Here is a 15,187-nt window from a genome sequence, read left to right as displayed (position 1 = left end):
CCAAATATTTCCTCTGCCCCCCCCCAGGGCGGCCGTGGAGGAGGCAGAAGCCGATGTGGCCGAGCTTGAGACCCACCTGGAGAAGGTGGGGGGGGGGGGTCCCAAAAAAATGGGGGGGGGTCCCAAAAAATTGGGGGGCCCCAAAATATGGAGGGGAGGGTCTAAAGATTGGGGGGAGCCTAAAATTTGTGGGGGGGGACATCAAAATATTAGGGGGAGCAGCCAAAATTGGAGGGAGGGGGGTGGAAAATGGAGGGGGGGGAGGGGGTTTTGGGGGGTCCCTGGGGGGTCCCATAAGGATGGGGGGGGCCTATAAGGAGGGGGGGAGGGTTAAGGATGGGGGGGACCCCCAAATAGGGGGGAGCTGGCAAAAATAGTCGTCCCTCCCCTCAAAATAAGGGGGTCTGGGGTGGGGGGAGGGAGGTTTGGGGGTCCCTGGGGGGGGCTTGGGGATGCTCTGGGGGCTCCCTGAGGACTCAGGGGGGTCCCAAAATGGGGGGGGGGGAGCAAAAATATTGGGGGGGGGCAAAAATAGTGCCCCCCCCTCAAAATAAGGGGGTCTGGGATGGGGGGAGGGGGGGTTGGGGGTCTCTGGGGGGGTGCAGGGGGTGCTCTGGGGGCTCCCTGAGGATTGGGGGGGTCCCAAAATGGGGAGGTCCCCAAAAATAGTGGGAGTCCCCAAAAATATTGTGGGGGGGGGCAAAAATAGTCCCCCCCCTCAAAATAATGGGGTCTGGGGTGGGGGGAGGGAGGTTTGGGGGTCCCTGGGGGGGGGCTTGGGGATGCTCCAGGGGCTCTGGGGGCTCCCTGAGGGTCCGGGGGGGTCCCAAAATGGGGGGGGGGGGTCCCAAAATTCAGGTGCTGAAGCTGGGGGGGGCCGTGCTGGAGGCCGGGCGGCAGCTGGCGGGGAGCAGCCGGGCCCTGGCCGCGGGGCTGCGGGAGATGGCGGAGACCCCCCGGGGGGACCCCCTGCTGAGGGTGAGTGGGGGGGGTACGGGGGGGGTCCGGGGGGGGGCTGGGAAAAAATTGGGGGGGGTTCTGGGGGTCCTGGGGGGGGAATGGGGGAAATGGGGGTCCTGGGGGGAATATGGGGGGGGTTGGGGGGGAAATGGGAAGAAATGGAGGGGTCCTGGGGGGGTCTTGAGGGTCCTGGGGGGGAATGGGGGTCCTTGGGGGAGGATGGAAAAAAATGGGGGGGGTCCTGGGGGGGAATGAGGGTTCTGGGGGGGAATATGGGGTGAAATGGGGGGGTTGGGGGCGTCCTGGGGGGATTGGGAAAAAATGGGGGGGTCCTGGGGGGGGAATATGGGGTGAAATGGGGGGGTTGGGGGGGAAATGGGAAGAAATGGGGGGGAATGGGGGGGTTCTGGGGGTCCTGGGGGGAATGGGGGGATTGGGAAAAAATGGGGGGGGGGTCTGGGGGTCCTGGGGGGGTCTTGGGGGTCCTGGGGGGGAATATGGGGTGAAATGGGGGGTCCTGGGGGGGGAATGGTAAAAAATGGGGGGGTTGGGGGGGTCCTGGGGGTCTTGGGGGGGGGTAAATGATCCAAAATGGGGGTCCTGGGGGGGAATGGGGAAAATGGGGGGTCCTGGGGGGGGGGGTGGGTCCCATAAAGGGGGTGAATGGGGGGGTCTGACCCCCCCCCCGCCCCCCCCAGGAGGCGCTGCAGAAGCTCTGCGATTCGCTGGACCAGATGATGGACAGCCACGAGGTGCCCAAGCCCCGCCCACACCCCTCCGCAAGCCCCGCCCCACCCCTCGGGCAAGCCCCGCCCCCTTTTTGTGGGGCCCCCCCCCCCCCCCCTCACAGTGTGTCCCCCCCCCCAGGAGCTGCAGGACAGCACCCAGAGCGCGCTCAGCCGGCACCTGCAGGGGCTGCTGCGGGAGTGAGTGGGGGGGGGCACCGGGGGGGGGCCCAAGGGTGTCACGGAGCACCCATGGGTGCTGGGGGGGGATTGGGGGGGTCCTAGGGGGGTCCTAGGGGGGCTGGGGGGGGACTTGGGGGTGTTTGGGGGGAATGGGGAGTGTTAAGGGGTGCTGGGGGGGGTGTTGGGGGGGCAGGGGGTTCCAAGGGTGTCATGGAGCACCCATGGGTGCTTGTGGGGGAGTCCCAAGAAGGACCTGGAATCCCCATGGGTTCTGGGGGGGGTCCCAAGGGTGTCATGGAGCTCCCATGGGTGCTGGGGGAGGTCTGTGGGTACTGGGGAGTTCCCATGGGTGCTGGGGGGGTGTCCCAAGGGTGTCATAGAGCCCCCATGGGTGCTGGGGGGAGTCCTGTGGGTACTGAGGGGGGGTCCCAAGAGGTTTCCAGAGCCCCCATGGGTACTGGGGGGGGGGGGGGCCTGGAAGGTGCTGGAGCCCCCATGGGTGCTGGGGGGCTCCCAAGGTGCTTGGGAGGGGGTCCCAAGGGTGCCCTGCATCCCCCATGGGTGCTGGGGGGGGTTCCGTGGGTACCGGGGGGGTCTTGTGGGTACCGGGGGGGGGGGTCCCATGGGTACAGATGCAGGCTCCCAAGAGCCCCCCCATCCCCCACATACCCCTGGCTACTCCCCCCACCCATGGGTGCTCCCCCCCACCCCCGGCTACCCCCCACCCCCGGGTGCCCCCCCCACCCCTGGGTTCCCCTCCCCACCCCTGGCTACCCCCTACCCCTGGGTGCCCCCCACCGGCTCCCCCCCACCCCTGGGTGCCCCCCCCACCCATGGGTGCTACCCCCCACCCCCGGGTGCCCCCCCCACCCCTGGGTGCCCCCCACCCCCACCCCTGGGTTCCCCCCCCCCACCGGCTCCCCCCACCCATGGGTGCTCCCCCCCACCCCCGGGTACCCCCCACCCCCGGGTGCCCCCCCCACCCCCGGGTGCCCCCCCCCCCCACCCCTGGGTGCCCCCCCCCACCCATGGGTGCCTCCCCCCCCCACCGGCTCCCCCCCACCCATGGGTGCTCCCCCCCACCCATGTGTGCCCCCCCCCACTCCCTGCTACCCCCCACCCCTGGGTGCCCCCCCCCACCCATGGGTGCCCCCCCCCCGTTGCAGGGCCCCGTTGCAGGGCGTGCCGGGGGCTGCGTGCCGCCCGCCGTGAGCGGTGCCGCGCGGTGGAGGCGCTGGGGGGGGCCCTGCAGCACCACGCCGAGGTCCCGCGGCGCCGGGCCCTGGAGGCGCAGGAGGCGGCCGCGGCCCTGGGGGAGCCCGGGGGGCCGCAAGGGCCAGGGGGATGGACTACGTGCTGCAGGTGGGCGGGGCTAAAAGGGGGAGGGGCTACAGGGGCGGGGCTACAGGGGGAGGGGTTAAAGGGGGAGGGGTGGAGGGGGAGGGGTGAAGAGGGAGGGGTTAAAGGGGGAGGGGTTAAAATGGGGAGGGGTGTAAGGGGGAGGGGTTAAAAGGGGAGGGGTTAGAAGGGGAGGGGTGGAGGGGGAGGGGTGGAGGGGGAGGGGTGAAGGGGAGGGGTTAAAGGGAGGGGTTGGAGGGGGAAGGGGTGTGGCTAGGAGTGGGCGTGGCTAAAAGGGGGAGGGGTTAAAAGGGGGAGGGGTGGAGGGGGAGGGGTTAAAATGGGGAGGGGTGAAGGGGAGGGGTGAAGAGGGAGGGTGAACAGGGAGGGGGTGGGGAGTGAGGGGAAGGGGTGTGGCTTATAAAGGGGCGTGGCTAAAGGGGGGAGGGGTAAAAGGGAGGGGTGAAGGGGAGGGGTTAAAGGGAGGGGTTGGTGGGAGGGGTTAAGGGGAGGTGGGAAGGGGAAGGGGCGTGGCTAGGAGTGGGCGTGGCTAAAAGGGGGAGGGGTTAAGGGTGAGGGGTTGGAGGGGGAAGGGGTGTGGCTTATAAGGGGAGGGGCTAAAGGGGAGGAGTTAAAGGGGGGAGATGTTAAAGGGGTGGGGCTAAAGGGGGAGGGGTTAAGGAGAGGGGTTAAGGGGGAGGGGTTGGGGGGTAGGGGGAAGGGGCGTGGCTTATAAAGGGGCGTGGTTTGAGTGGGCGTGGCTTTGCAGTGGGCATGGCTTATAAGGGGCAGGTTTTAAAAGGGGCGTGGCTCATAGGAGCATGGCTTGTAAGGGCGTGGTTTAAAAGGGGCGTGGTTTATAAGGGGCAGGGCCTGGAGCATTGGGGTGGTGGCATCTCGGGGGGGGGCGGAGCCTGGAGGGGGGCGGGGCTTGAAGGGGCGGGGCCAGGGCGCCCCCAACCTCTGCTTACCCCCCCCCCCCCCCAGCTCAACGTGATCCAGGACAAGAAAAAGACGGAAATCCTCCATTTGTGAGCGGGGGGGGGCGGGGGGGGCTTTGGGGGGGGGGTTGGGGGTCCTGGGGTAATTTGGGGGGGGCTTGGGGGGGTCCTGGGGGGCTTTTGGGGGTCCAATGGGGGCAGCTGGGGGGGGTTGGGGGTCATTGGGGGGGGTCTGGGGGTTGGGGGAGAATGGGGGGGGCAATTGAGGGGCTGGGGGGGGGCAACACTAAAAGTGGGGGGGGGTCTTGGTGGGGGCAGGAGGGATTTGAGAGGATTTGGTGGGTGCTTTGGGAGGTCGGGGTGGTCATAAAGGGTTGGGGGGGGGTTGGGGGGGGTCTGGGGGGGGTCCAAGGGGTCTGGGGGGGCTCTAAGGGGGTCTTTGGGGGGCTTTGAAAGGTCTGGGGGAGTTATAAGGGGTCTGGGGGGGTCATAAAGGTTCTTGGGGGGGCGTGGGAAGGGTCTGGGGGGGCCCTAAGAGGGTTTTTGGGGGGCTTTAAAGGGTCTGGGGGGTCATAAAGGGTCTGGGAGGGCATTGGGGGGGTCTGGGGGGGGGTCCAAGGGCTCTGGGGGGGTTATAAGGGGTCTGGGGGGGTCATAAGGAGTTTTTTGGGGGGTGAGGGCTCCGGGGGGTCTCTGGGGGGGTCTCTGGGGGGGTGTCTGAGCGTTGCCCCCCCCCAGGTGCTGGCCCTGCTGGGCGCCCACGCCACCTTCTTCAGCCAGGGGCAGCGGGGGGCCGCGGCCACGCAGCCGTACCGGGCCCAGCTGGGGGCGCAGGTGGGGCCCCCCCCCTCCCCTCGACCCCCCCTTGAATTTTGGGGTGCTGGGGGGGGGCTCAGCACCCTCCCCCCCCCCCCCTTCCCATCCCCTCCCAGTTGGACCAGTTGGTGCTGGAGGCGGCCCGGCGGCAGCGGGACATGGAGCAGCGCCACGCCCTGCTGATGCAGCAGGTGGGCGGGGCTTCTGGGGAGTGGGCGGGGATTAAGGGGAGTGGGCGTGGCCTAATAGGAGTGGGCGGGGCGAGGGGCGGGGCCTCGGAGCAGGGGGGCGGGGTGAAAAGCTGGGGTGGGGGGTGAGGAAATGAATGGGGTGGTGGGGCTGGGGGCGGGGCCTCAGAGCGAGGGGAGGGGCTTAGGAGAGAAGGGGCGGAGTTTTGGGCGAGGGGAGGGGCTTCAGAGGGAGGGGGCGGGGCTTGAAAGCAGGGAGCGGGGAGGGGCTGAGCAAAGGGGGTGGGGCGCTGGAGCCAGGGGCGGGGCCTAAGGTCGATGGGCGTGGCTTGGGGAGGGGAGAGGCGAGGGGAGGGCGGGGCTTCAGAACGAGGGGGCGGGGCGAAAACCAGGGGGCGGGGCCTGGAGCTGGAGGTTGGGGGGCTCCAGTGCTGGGCACAGGGGGCGGGGCCTGGACACGAGGGGGGCGGGGTCTAGAGGCGGGGGCGTGGCCGATCCAGGGGCGAGGTCTGGGTGAAGGGGGCGGGTCTGGTTGAAGTGGGCGGGGTCAGGGCACGGGGGGCGGGGCCTGGACACAGGTCCCTTATCTGGCCAGGGGTGGGGCTGGAGCTGGGGGCGGGGCTGTAACGGATGGGGGCGGGGTCTAGGAAGGGGGCGGGGCCAGGGGGCGGGGCCAGGCGGCTGATTGGCACCCCCCAGGACCTATCGCAGGAGAACGGTGGGCGTGGCGGAGGCGGGGCCTGACGCCCCCCCCATGGAGGGCTACCTGTACAAGAGGGCCAGCAACGCCTTCCGCACATGGAGCCGGTACCAAAATCCCCCGAATCTGCCCCAAAAATCCCCCTGATATCCCCAATCTCCACCAAAACCCCCAAAACCGCCCCTAAAACACCAGAAACTTCCCCAAAAAATCCTAAAATCTTTCCCCAAAATCCTAAAGCTCCCCAAAGCCATGAAACTGCCCCAAAAAATCTGAAATTCTGCCTCCAAAATCCTAAAATTCCCCCCAAAAAATCATAAAACCTCCCCCAAAAATCCTAAGCCTCCAAAAACCATGAAACCGCCCCCCAAAAACCCGAAAACTGCTGCAAAATCCCCCGAAATCTCCCCCAAATCCCCAAACTTCCCCCCGAAATCCTAAAACCTTCCCAAAATTTTCCCCCAAATCCTAAATTCTCCCCAATCCTCCCCAAAACCTCCCCCCAACCTCCCCCAAAAATCCTAAGCCTCCCAAAAACCATGAAACCGCCCCCCAAAAACCCAAAAACTGCTGCAAAATCCCCCAAGTCTCCCCAAAATCCTAAAACCTTCCCAAATTTTTCCCCCAAATCCTAAATTCTCCCCAATCCTCCCCAAAACCTCCCGCCAAACCTCCCCCAAAAATCCTAAACTCCCCCAAACCCCAAAACCACCCCAAAAACCCTCCAAACCCCCAAATCTCCCCAAATGGGGAGTCCCCCCCTCATTTTGGGGTCTCCCCAATTTTGGGGTCCCCCAATTTTGGGGATTCCCCCCCATTTTTGGGGTCCCCCCCTCAATTTTGGGTGTCCCCCAATTTTTGGGATTCCCTCCCCATTTTGGAGATCCCCTCCTCAATTTGGGGTCCCCCCTCATTTTAGGGTCCCCCAATTTTTGGGATTTCCCCCCCATTTTTGGGGTTTCCCCCCTCATTTTGGGGTCCCCCAATTTTTGGGATTTCCCCCCCATTTTTGGGGTTTCCCCCCTCATTTTAGGGTCCCCCAATTTTTGGGATTTCCCCCCCATTTTTGGGTTTCCCCCCTCATTTTGGGGTCCCCCAATTTTTGGGATTTCCCCCCCATTTTTGGGGTTTCCCCCCTCATTTTGGGGTCCCCCAATTTTTGGGATTTCCCCCCCATTTTTGGGGTTTCCCCCCTCATTTTGGGGTCTCCCCATTTTTGGGATTCCCCCCCATTTTGGGCCCCCCCCTCATTTTAGGGTCCTCCAATTTTGGGGTCCCCTCCTCATTTTGGGGTCCCCCAATTTTTGGGATTCCCCCCCAATTTTGGGGGTTCCCCCCCTCATTTTGGGGTCCCCCAATTTTTGGGATTGCCCCCCAATTTTTGGGGCCCCCCCCTTATTTCGTGTCCCCCCCCCCAGGCGCTGGTTCTCCATCCAGAGCAACCAGCTGGTCTACCTCAAGCGGGCGCAGGTAGGGGGGGCTTTTTTTTGGGGGGGGGGGCTTTTTTTGGGGGGGGGGGCTCAATTTGGGGGGGGCCTTGGGGAGGGGCCTGGTTTGGGGGGGGCCGGTTTTGGGGTGCAGATTTGGGGGGGCTGTTTTTTTGGGGGGTGTTTTTTTGGGGGGGCTGTTTTGGGGGGGCTGGATTTGGGGTGCAGATTTGGGGGGGCTGATTTTGGGGGGGGCTTATGAAGGGGGGAATTTTTTGGGGGGTGTTTTGGGGGGGCTGTTTTTGGGGGGCTGTTTTGGGGTCTAGATTTGGGGGGACTGTTTTGGGGGGAACTTTTTGGGGGGGTCTCTTTTTGGGAGGCTCTTTTGGGGGGGCTTTTTGGGGGGGCTGTTTTTAGGGGAGCTCTTTGGGGATCTAATTTTGGGGTCTTTTTTTGGGGGGGTCTCTTTTTAGGGTTCTTCTTGGGGGATTTCTTTTTGGGGTTTCTTTTGGGGGGGCTCTTTTTGGGGTCCCTTTTTTTGGGGTCTTTTTTTTGGGGGTCTCTTTTTGGGGGCTCTTATTTGGGCTCTTTTTTGGGGGGGGCTCTTTTTAGGGGATCTCTTTTTAGGGTCTCTTTTGGGGCCGTCTCTTTTCGGGGTGGCTCTTTTGGGGGATCTCTTTTTGGGGTATTTTTTGGGAGGGGAGTTTTGGGGACTCCTTTTGGGGGGGGTGTCTGTTTTTGGGGGGGGGGGCTTTTTTTGGGGGGGGGGCTTTTTAAGGGGCAGGCTGGATTTGGGATCTTGTTTTTTTGGGGGATGAAGCTGGCTTTTCGGGGCGCTGTTTTTTTGGGGGTGCTGGGTTTTGGGATGCTGGGTTTTGGGGGGGGGGGGGGTTATGGACCCCAAAATGACCCCCTCCCCCCCCCAGGACCCCCCCACGGTGGTGGTCCCGGACCTGCGGCTCTGCACCGTCAAACCCTGCCCCGACCTCGAGCGCCGCTTCTGCTTCGAGGTCGTGTCCCCCTCCAAGTGAGTGGGGGACCCCAAAATGGGGGGGGGGACACCCCAAAATGTCAGACCCCCCCCCCAATCCCTTCAAAACCCCCTTAACCCCCCAAATCCCCTTCCAAAACCCCGTTAACCCCACAAATCCCCCCAAATCCCCCCTTAACCCCCCCAAATCCCCCCTTAACCCCCCAAACCCCCTTAACCCCCCCAAATCCCCCCAAATTCCCCTTTAAACCCCCCAACCCCTCCCCATATCCCTCCCTAACCCCCCCAAATCCCCTTAACCCCCCCCAAATTCCCCTTTAACCCCCCAACCCCCCCCATATCCCCCCTTAACCCCCCCAAATCCCCCCCAAATCCCCTTAACCCCTCCCAACCCCCCCAAACCCCCCCAACCCCCCCCCAAATCCCCCCCAAATCCCCCCAAATCCCTTAACCCCCCCCATATCCCCCTCAAACCCCCCCAACCCCTCTTTAACCCCCCCCCATACCCCAAATCCCCCCTAACCGTCCCCAAATCGGGGTGCCCCCCCCCAGGTCGTGCGTGCTGCAGGCGGACTCCGCGGGGCAGCAGCGCGCCTGGCTCAGCGCCGTGCAGAGCAGCATCGCCTCCGCCTTCAGCCAGGGACCCCCCCGAGACCCCCCCGGACAGGTGGGCACCCCCAAAACCTCCCCCCCCCACCCCAAAAAAAAAAACACCCCCAAAAAATAACCCCACCCCAAAAAAATCCCAAAATTTTCTCTCTTTTTCTGGGAGGGTAAGCCCAAAAAGGTCTCCTGGGGGGGGGTTGTGGGGGCAAAAATCTTTCCTGGGGGGGCACAAGGGAATCCCAAAATACTGGGGGGGTCCAAAATTTTAGGGGAGGGCTCTGGGATCCCAAATGTTTCCCTGGGGGGGGGGTTATGGGGTCCTTTAGGTGGGTGTAGGAACCCCAAAAGCTTTGGGATAAGCACCAAAAAGGTCCCCGGGGGGGGGGTTATGGGGGCAAAAATCTTTCCTGGGGGGGGCACAGGGGAACCCCAAAATATTGGGGGGGTCCAAACTATTTGGGGGGGGCACTGGGACCCCAAATTTTGGGGTAGGGTGGGTTTGGGAACCCCAAAAGCTTTGGGATAAGCCCCAAAAAGGTACCCGGGGGGGGGTTATGGGGGCAAAAGTCTTTCCTGGGGGGGCACAGGGGAACCTCAAAATATTGGGGGGGGTAAAATATATGGGGGGGGCACTGGGACCCCAAGTTTTGGGATAGAGTGGGTTTGGGAACCCCAAAAGCGTAGGGATAAGCCCCAAAAAGGTCCTTGGGGGGGTTATGGGGGCCAAAATTCTTCCCTGGGGGGGCACAGGGGAACCCCAAATCTTTAGGGGGGGGTTCTGGGACCCCAAATCCTTTCCTGGGGGTTATAGGGACCCCAAATCCTTATGGGGGGGTCCCTAAAAGTGATCTTATGGGGTTTTATAGGGTTTATAGGGGTTATATGGGGCTGCGGGGCTCTATGGGGTTTTTATAGGTCTGTGGGGTTTTATGGGGTCTGTATGGGGCTGTGGGGCTCTTTGGGGTCTATATGGGGCTCTGTGGGGTTTTTATAGGGCTGTGGGGCTCTGTGGGGTCTGTATGGGGCTCTATGGGGTCTGTATGGGGCTGCGGGGCTCTATGGGGTCTGTATGGGGCTCTGTGGGGTCTGTATGGGGCTGCAGGGTTTTATGGGGTCTGTATGGGGCTGTGGGACTCTATGGGGTCTATATGGGGCCTATATGGGGCTGTGGGGCTCTATGGGGTCTATATGGGGCTGCAGTGCTCTAGGGAATCTATATAGGGCTGTGGGGCTCTATGGGGTTTTTATAGGGCTGCGGGGCTCTATGGGGTCTGTATGGGGCTGTGGGGCTCTATGGGATCTATGTGGGGCTCTATGGGGTCTCTATGGGGTCTGTATAGGGCTGTGGGGTTTTATGGGGTCTCTATGGCTTCTTTATGCCTTTATGGGGTCTGTATGGGTTCCTTCCCACTCGGGGGCTCTGGGGCCCCCCCCTGACCCTTTGTGGGGTCCCCCCTCTGTCCCCGCAGCCCCCCGAGAGGCCGGGCTCGGCGTCGGGGCCGCGGGGGGGCGGCGAGGTGCTTGGGGCCGTTTTGGGGTTGGAGGGGAACGGGAACTGCTGCGACTGCCGCCAGCCCCAACCCGCCTGGGCCAGCGTCAACCTGGGCATCACCCTCTGCATCCAGTGCTCCGGCATCCACAGGTACCCCAAAACCGGACCCCCCCACCCCAAAAGGGTCCCCCCCAGCCCCAAAATCCCCCCGATCCCAAAAGGAACCCCCCGAACCTAAAAGAATCTCCCTAAACCCAAAAGAATCCCCCCGATCCCAAAAAGGTTCCCCTGACCCCAAAAGGGGACCCCGACACCAAAAGGGTTCCCTCCCCAGCCCCAAAATCCCCCTGATCCCAACACAGACCCCCCAAACCCAAAAGGATCCCCACGAATCCCCCCGGCACCAAAAGGGTGCCCCCCGGACCCCAAAATCCCCCCAGTCCCAAAAAGAACCCCCAAACCCCAAAAGGAACCTCCCGAACCCAAAAGAATCCCCCCGATCCCAGAAGGGTTCCCCCAACCCCAAAAGGGGCCCCCCGAACCCAAAATAGCCTCCCGAACCTCAAAAGGGTGCCCCCCAGCCCCAAAATCCCCCCGATCCCAAAAGGAACCCCCAGAACCCAAAAGAATCCCCCCAAGTCCCCCCAATCCCAAAAGGATCCCCCTGATCCCAAAAGGGGCCCCCCAACCCCAAAAGGATCCTCCCAAACCCAAAAGAATCCCTCTGAACCCAAAAGGGGCCCCCCCAGCCCCAAAATCCCCCCGAACCCAAAAGGATCCCCCTGGCCCCAAAATGGCACCCCAAATCCCTCCCAAATCCTCCCCTATTTCCCCCCCAATTTGCCTCCTACCCCCCCAAAAAAAATTTCGGGGCCCCCCCAGAATTTTGGGGACCCCCCCGGGGATTTTGGGCCCCCCCCCAAAAAAAGAAGCCCCAAAACCCCCAAATCCTCCCCTATTTCCCCCCCAATTTGCCCCCTACCCCCCAAAAAAAATTTCGGGGACCCCCCCAGAATTTCGGGGACCCCCTCCCATAATTTTGGGCCCCCCTCCGAGATTTTTGGCCCTCCCTTAATGCCCCCCCCAAAAAAAATCCCCCCAAAACCCCCAAATCCTCCCCTATTTCCCCCCCAATTTGCCCCCTACCCCCCAAAAAAATTTCGGGGACTCCCCCAGAATTTTGGGCACCCCCCCCCATAATTTTGGGGCCCCCCCCCGGGGATTTTGGGGCCCCCCCTTAACGCCCCCCCCCCAGGAGCCTGGGGGTGCACTTCTCCAAGGTGCGCTCGCTGACGCTGGACTCGTGGGAACCCGAACTGGTGAAGGTAACTGGGAGCACTGGGAGGGGACTGGGCACCGAGGGGGGGTCCGGGGGGGGGTCTCCACCCCCCCCCCCCTCGCAGTGACACCCATGGGTGCCCCCCCCCCCCCCAAAAAATAAAGCTGATGTGCGAGCTGGGGAACCGGGCGCTCAACCGCATCTACGAGGCGCGCGTGGACGAGATGGGGGTCAAGAGACCCCAGCCCGGCTGCTCCCGGTGAGACCCCCCCCCGGCACCCCCAAATTTGGGGGGGGGGCTCCGAGCACCCCCCCCATACAACCCCCAGAACCCAAGACCCCCCCCGGCACCCCCAAATTTGGGGGGGAGCTCCGAGCACCCCCCCTGTAACCCTCCCAGAACCCAAGACCCCCCCTGGCATCCCTAAATTTGGGGGGGGGGCTCAGATTCTCCCCCATAACCCTCCAAGACCCCCCCCGGCACCCCCAAATTTTGGGGGGGGGGGCTCCAAGCACCCCCCCTGTAACCCTCCCAGAACCCAAGACCCACCCCGGCACCCCTAAATTGGGGGGGGCTCAGATTCCCCCCTATAACCCTCCAAGACCCCCCGGACCCACCCAGGACCCCCCCAAATCCCTCAAAGACCCCCCAAGTCCCCCCCAGACCCCCCAGCCCCCCTGAGACCCCCCCAGAACCCCCCCAAGACCCCCTCAGGACCCCTCCAGCCCCCCGAAGACTCCCCCAAGACCCCCCAAGACCCCCCTGGACCCTCCCAGCCCCCCCAACACCCCACCCACACCCCCCCAGTCCCCCCACAGCCTCCCCAATACCCCCCCAGGACCCCCCCAGGACCCCCCCAGCCCTCCCCCAAGACTCCCCCAAAAACCCCCAGTGCCCCCCAGCCTCCCCAAGACCCCCCCAGGACCCCCCCAGTCCCCTCCCAGCCCCCCCAAGACCCCCCCGGATCCCCCCAGGACCCCCTCAAACCCCTCAAAGACCCCCCCAAGTCCACCCAGGACCCCCCCAGCCCCCTCCCAGCCCCCCCAAGACACCCCCGGACCCCCCCCCAGGACCCCCCCAGCCCCCCCAGGACCCCCCCCAGGACCCCCCCCCAGGACCCCCCCAGGACCCCCCCGTGCCCCCCCAGGGAGCAGCGCGAGGACTGGATCCGCGCCAAGTACGTGGAGAAGAAATTCGTCACCCGCCTGCCGGGGGGGGGCGCCAAGCCACGCCCCCCGCGGACAGGCCCCGCCCCCCGAGGAAGCCCCGCCCACCGCGGCGCCCAGGGTGAGGGGGCGGGGCCTCGCAGAGCAGGGGCGGGGCTTGAGCTGGTTGGGGTTGATGCTGGGGGTGGGGGTTAGGGTAGGGGCGTGGCTTAGGGTGGGGGGCGGAGCTTAGAGTGGGTGGGGCTTGAGGGGGTGGGATTTGTGTGGGCGGGGCTTACTGGGGTGGGAATTACTGGGGGCAGGGCTTAAGGTGGGTGGGGTTTATAATAGGTGGGACTTAGCCAAGGGGCGGGGCTTATGAGGGGGGCGGGGCTTATGGGGGCGGGGCTTGACATGGATGAAGCTTAAGAGGGGTTGGTTTGTGGTGGGTGTGGCTTAGCCAAGGGGTGTGGCTTATCAGGGGAGGAGTTTGTGAAGGGGTGGGGCTTAGAAGGGGGTGGGGCTTAGCCAAGGGGTGGGGTTTGGCTAAAGGGGCGGGGCTTATCCTTAAAGGGGCGGTGCTTGCAGTGGGAGGGGCGGGGTTTATGCTGAAGGGGCGTGGTTTGGGGAGGAGAGGCAGGGCTTCGCAACAAGGGGTGGGGCTTCCAGGGTGGGCGGAGCCTCCTCACCAGGTAGGCGGGGCTCCTGCCCCCCACCTCCCCCTTTCCTCAATGGATCCGGGTGATCTCAGCTGGGGGTGGGCGTGGCTTTGCAACAACCGGGCGTGGCTTGCGGCGGGTGGGCGTGTCCGGGGGCGCTGTGGGCGTGTCCTAACCCTTCCCCCCCCCCTTCCCCAGAGCCCGGCGAGGCCGAGGGCCCCCCCAACCTGCACCCCGGGGCGCTGCTGTACTGGGCGGCCCAGCACCGCCGCCTGCCCACCATGGCCGATGCCCTGGCCCACGGCGCCGACCCCGGCTGGGTCAACACGGCCGAGGAGAACCGCACGCCCCTGCTGCAGGCCGTGGCCGCCGTAAGGGGGGGGTCCCGGGAGCAACACCCCCACCGTGGGTGCTGGGGGCACCCCTAAATTTGTACCCCCCCCCCCCCCCCCTTCCAAATTCCTTTAGAACTCCCTGCTGGCCTGCGAGTTCCTGCTGCAGAACGGAGCCAGCGTCAACCAGAGCGACAGCCGCGGGCGGGGGCCGCTGCACCACGCCACCATGCTGGGCCATACTGGGTGAGTCCCAGTAAGGGACTGGGAGGGGAACTGGGGGGGGGTCTCCAGGGGGGTGCTGCTCGGTGTCCCTATTGAATGAATGGTGGCGGCGCCCACCCCTAATGGGGCTGGCTACGAAGCTAAGCAGGGGCTGCCATGTTCAGCTCTTGGATGGGTGACCCTTTATTCAGCTCTATTTAATGAATGGAGGCGGCGCCCGCCCCTAACACGGTCACTTGGTGAAGCTAAGCAGGGGCTGCCCCGTTTGGTTCGTGGATGGGTGACTACACACAATTCCCTTGCAAGGGGGGGTCCCATTTCTTTTTTTGGGGGGGGTCCTTATCTTATCATCTCCCCCCTCCCCAAATTCCAGCCTGGCCTGCCTCTTCCTGAAGCGGGGGGCTGACATGAACGCGGTGGACGCGGAGGGGAAGGACGCCCTCACCATCGCCATCGAGCTGGCCAACGCCGACATCGTCACCCTGTGAGTGCACCCTTGGGTGTCGGGGGGGGGGGAGGGGGAGCACCCTTGGGTGCGGGGAACCCCCCCCCATCACCCCCCACCCCTAATTTCTCCCCCTCAGGCTGCGGCTGGCCAAGATGCGGGAGCTGGATGCTGCCCAGGGGCAGACTGGTGGGTGTTTTTTTTTGGGGGGGGGGCTCTGGGTTTTGGGGTGAACCTGGGGATGGGGGCTCCTGGCAGAGGAGTGGGTTTGGGGGGGGGGCTGGGAAATAAAAAATGGGGGGGGGGGTCCTGAAATTTGGGGGTATCCTCGAGTTCAGAGGGGGGGAGAGCCTCAACTGGGAGGGGGCGCAGCGGGGTTTCTTTGGGGGGGGGGTCCCGAGTTTGGGCTGATCCTTTATGGGCCGTGGGGGGGGTTCCAAGGGGGGGTCCCCTGTTTTGGGGTCCCCCCACCCACGCCCACCCCCCCCGGCAGGCGACGACACCTACCTCGACATCTTCCGCGACATCTCCCTCATGGCCTCCGACCACCCCGAGAAGCTCGCCCGCCCCCACAACAAGTTCACCACCCTCTAGCTCCGCCCCCTTTTGGCCCCGCCCCCCTCTAGGAAGGCCCTGCCTCCCTGGGCAAGGCCCCGCCCCCTCGCAGGCAGCTACCAATAGAATAAAGCCATGCCTCGGCCTCCCCCCCGCCACGATCCTCGAACATCTCCTGA

The 15,187-nt window shown here is 64.6% G+C and overlaps 1 protein-coding gene across 1 annotated transcript; it reads left to right on the top strand.

Moving 5' to 3' along the window:
- Window positions 1-25: 25 nt before the first annotated feature.
- Window positions 26-15,168, top strand: LOC309891249 (arf-GAP with coiled-coil, ANK repeat and PH domain-containing protein 1-like; the record flags this gene model as incomplete). The annotated part of the gene is given in 24 exon segments (XM_082785621.1): window positions 26-85; window positions 859-978; window positions 1,659-1,712; window positions 1,828-1,886; window positions 3,048-3,175; window positions 3,178-3,230; window positions 4,194-4,230; window positions 4,233-4,237; window positions 4,886-4,981; window positions 5,080-5,154; window positions 5,851-5,865; window positions 5,867-5,958; window positions 7,270-7,321; window positions 8,205-8,305; window positions 8,822-8,936; window positions 10,345-10,517; window positions 11,623-11,692; window positions 11,811-11,905; window positions 12,795-12,934; window positions 13,650-13,822; window positions 13,920-14,029; window positions 14,382-14,492; window positions 14,593-14,642; window positions 14,947-15,168. Coding segments are annotated over 24 exon segments (2,085 nt in total), but the record flags the coding sequence as incomplete, so codon positions are not given.
- Window positions 15,169-15,187: the final 19 nt, after the last annotated feature.

The sequence above is a fragment of the Aythya marila genome (genome assembly GCF_965140915.1).
Source record: "Aythya marila genome assembly, contig: HAP1_HAP1_SCAFFOLD_505, whole genome shotgun sequence".
NCBI lineage: Eukaryota > Metazoa > Chordata > Aves > Anseriformes > Anatidae > Aythya > Aythya marila.
The sequence above is the reverse complement of the archived record's forward strand: the minus strand, read 5'-3'. Positions and strand labels throughout refer to the sequence as shown.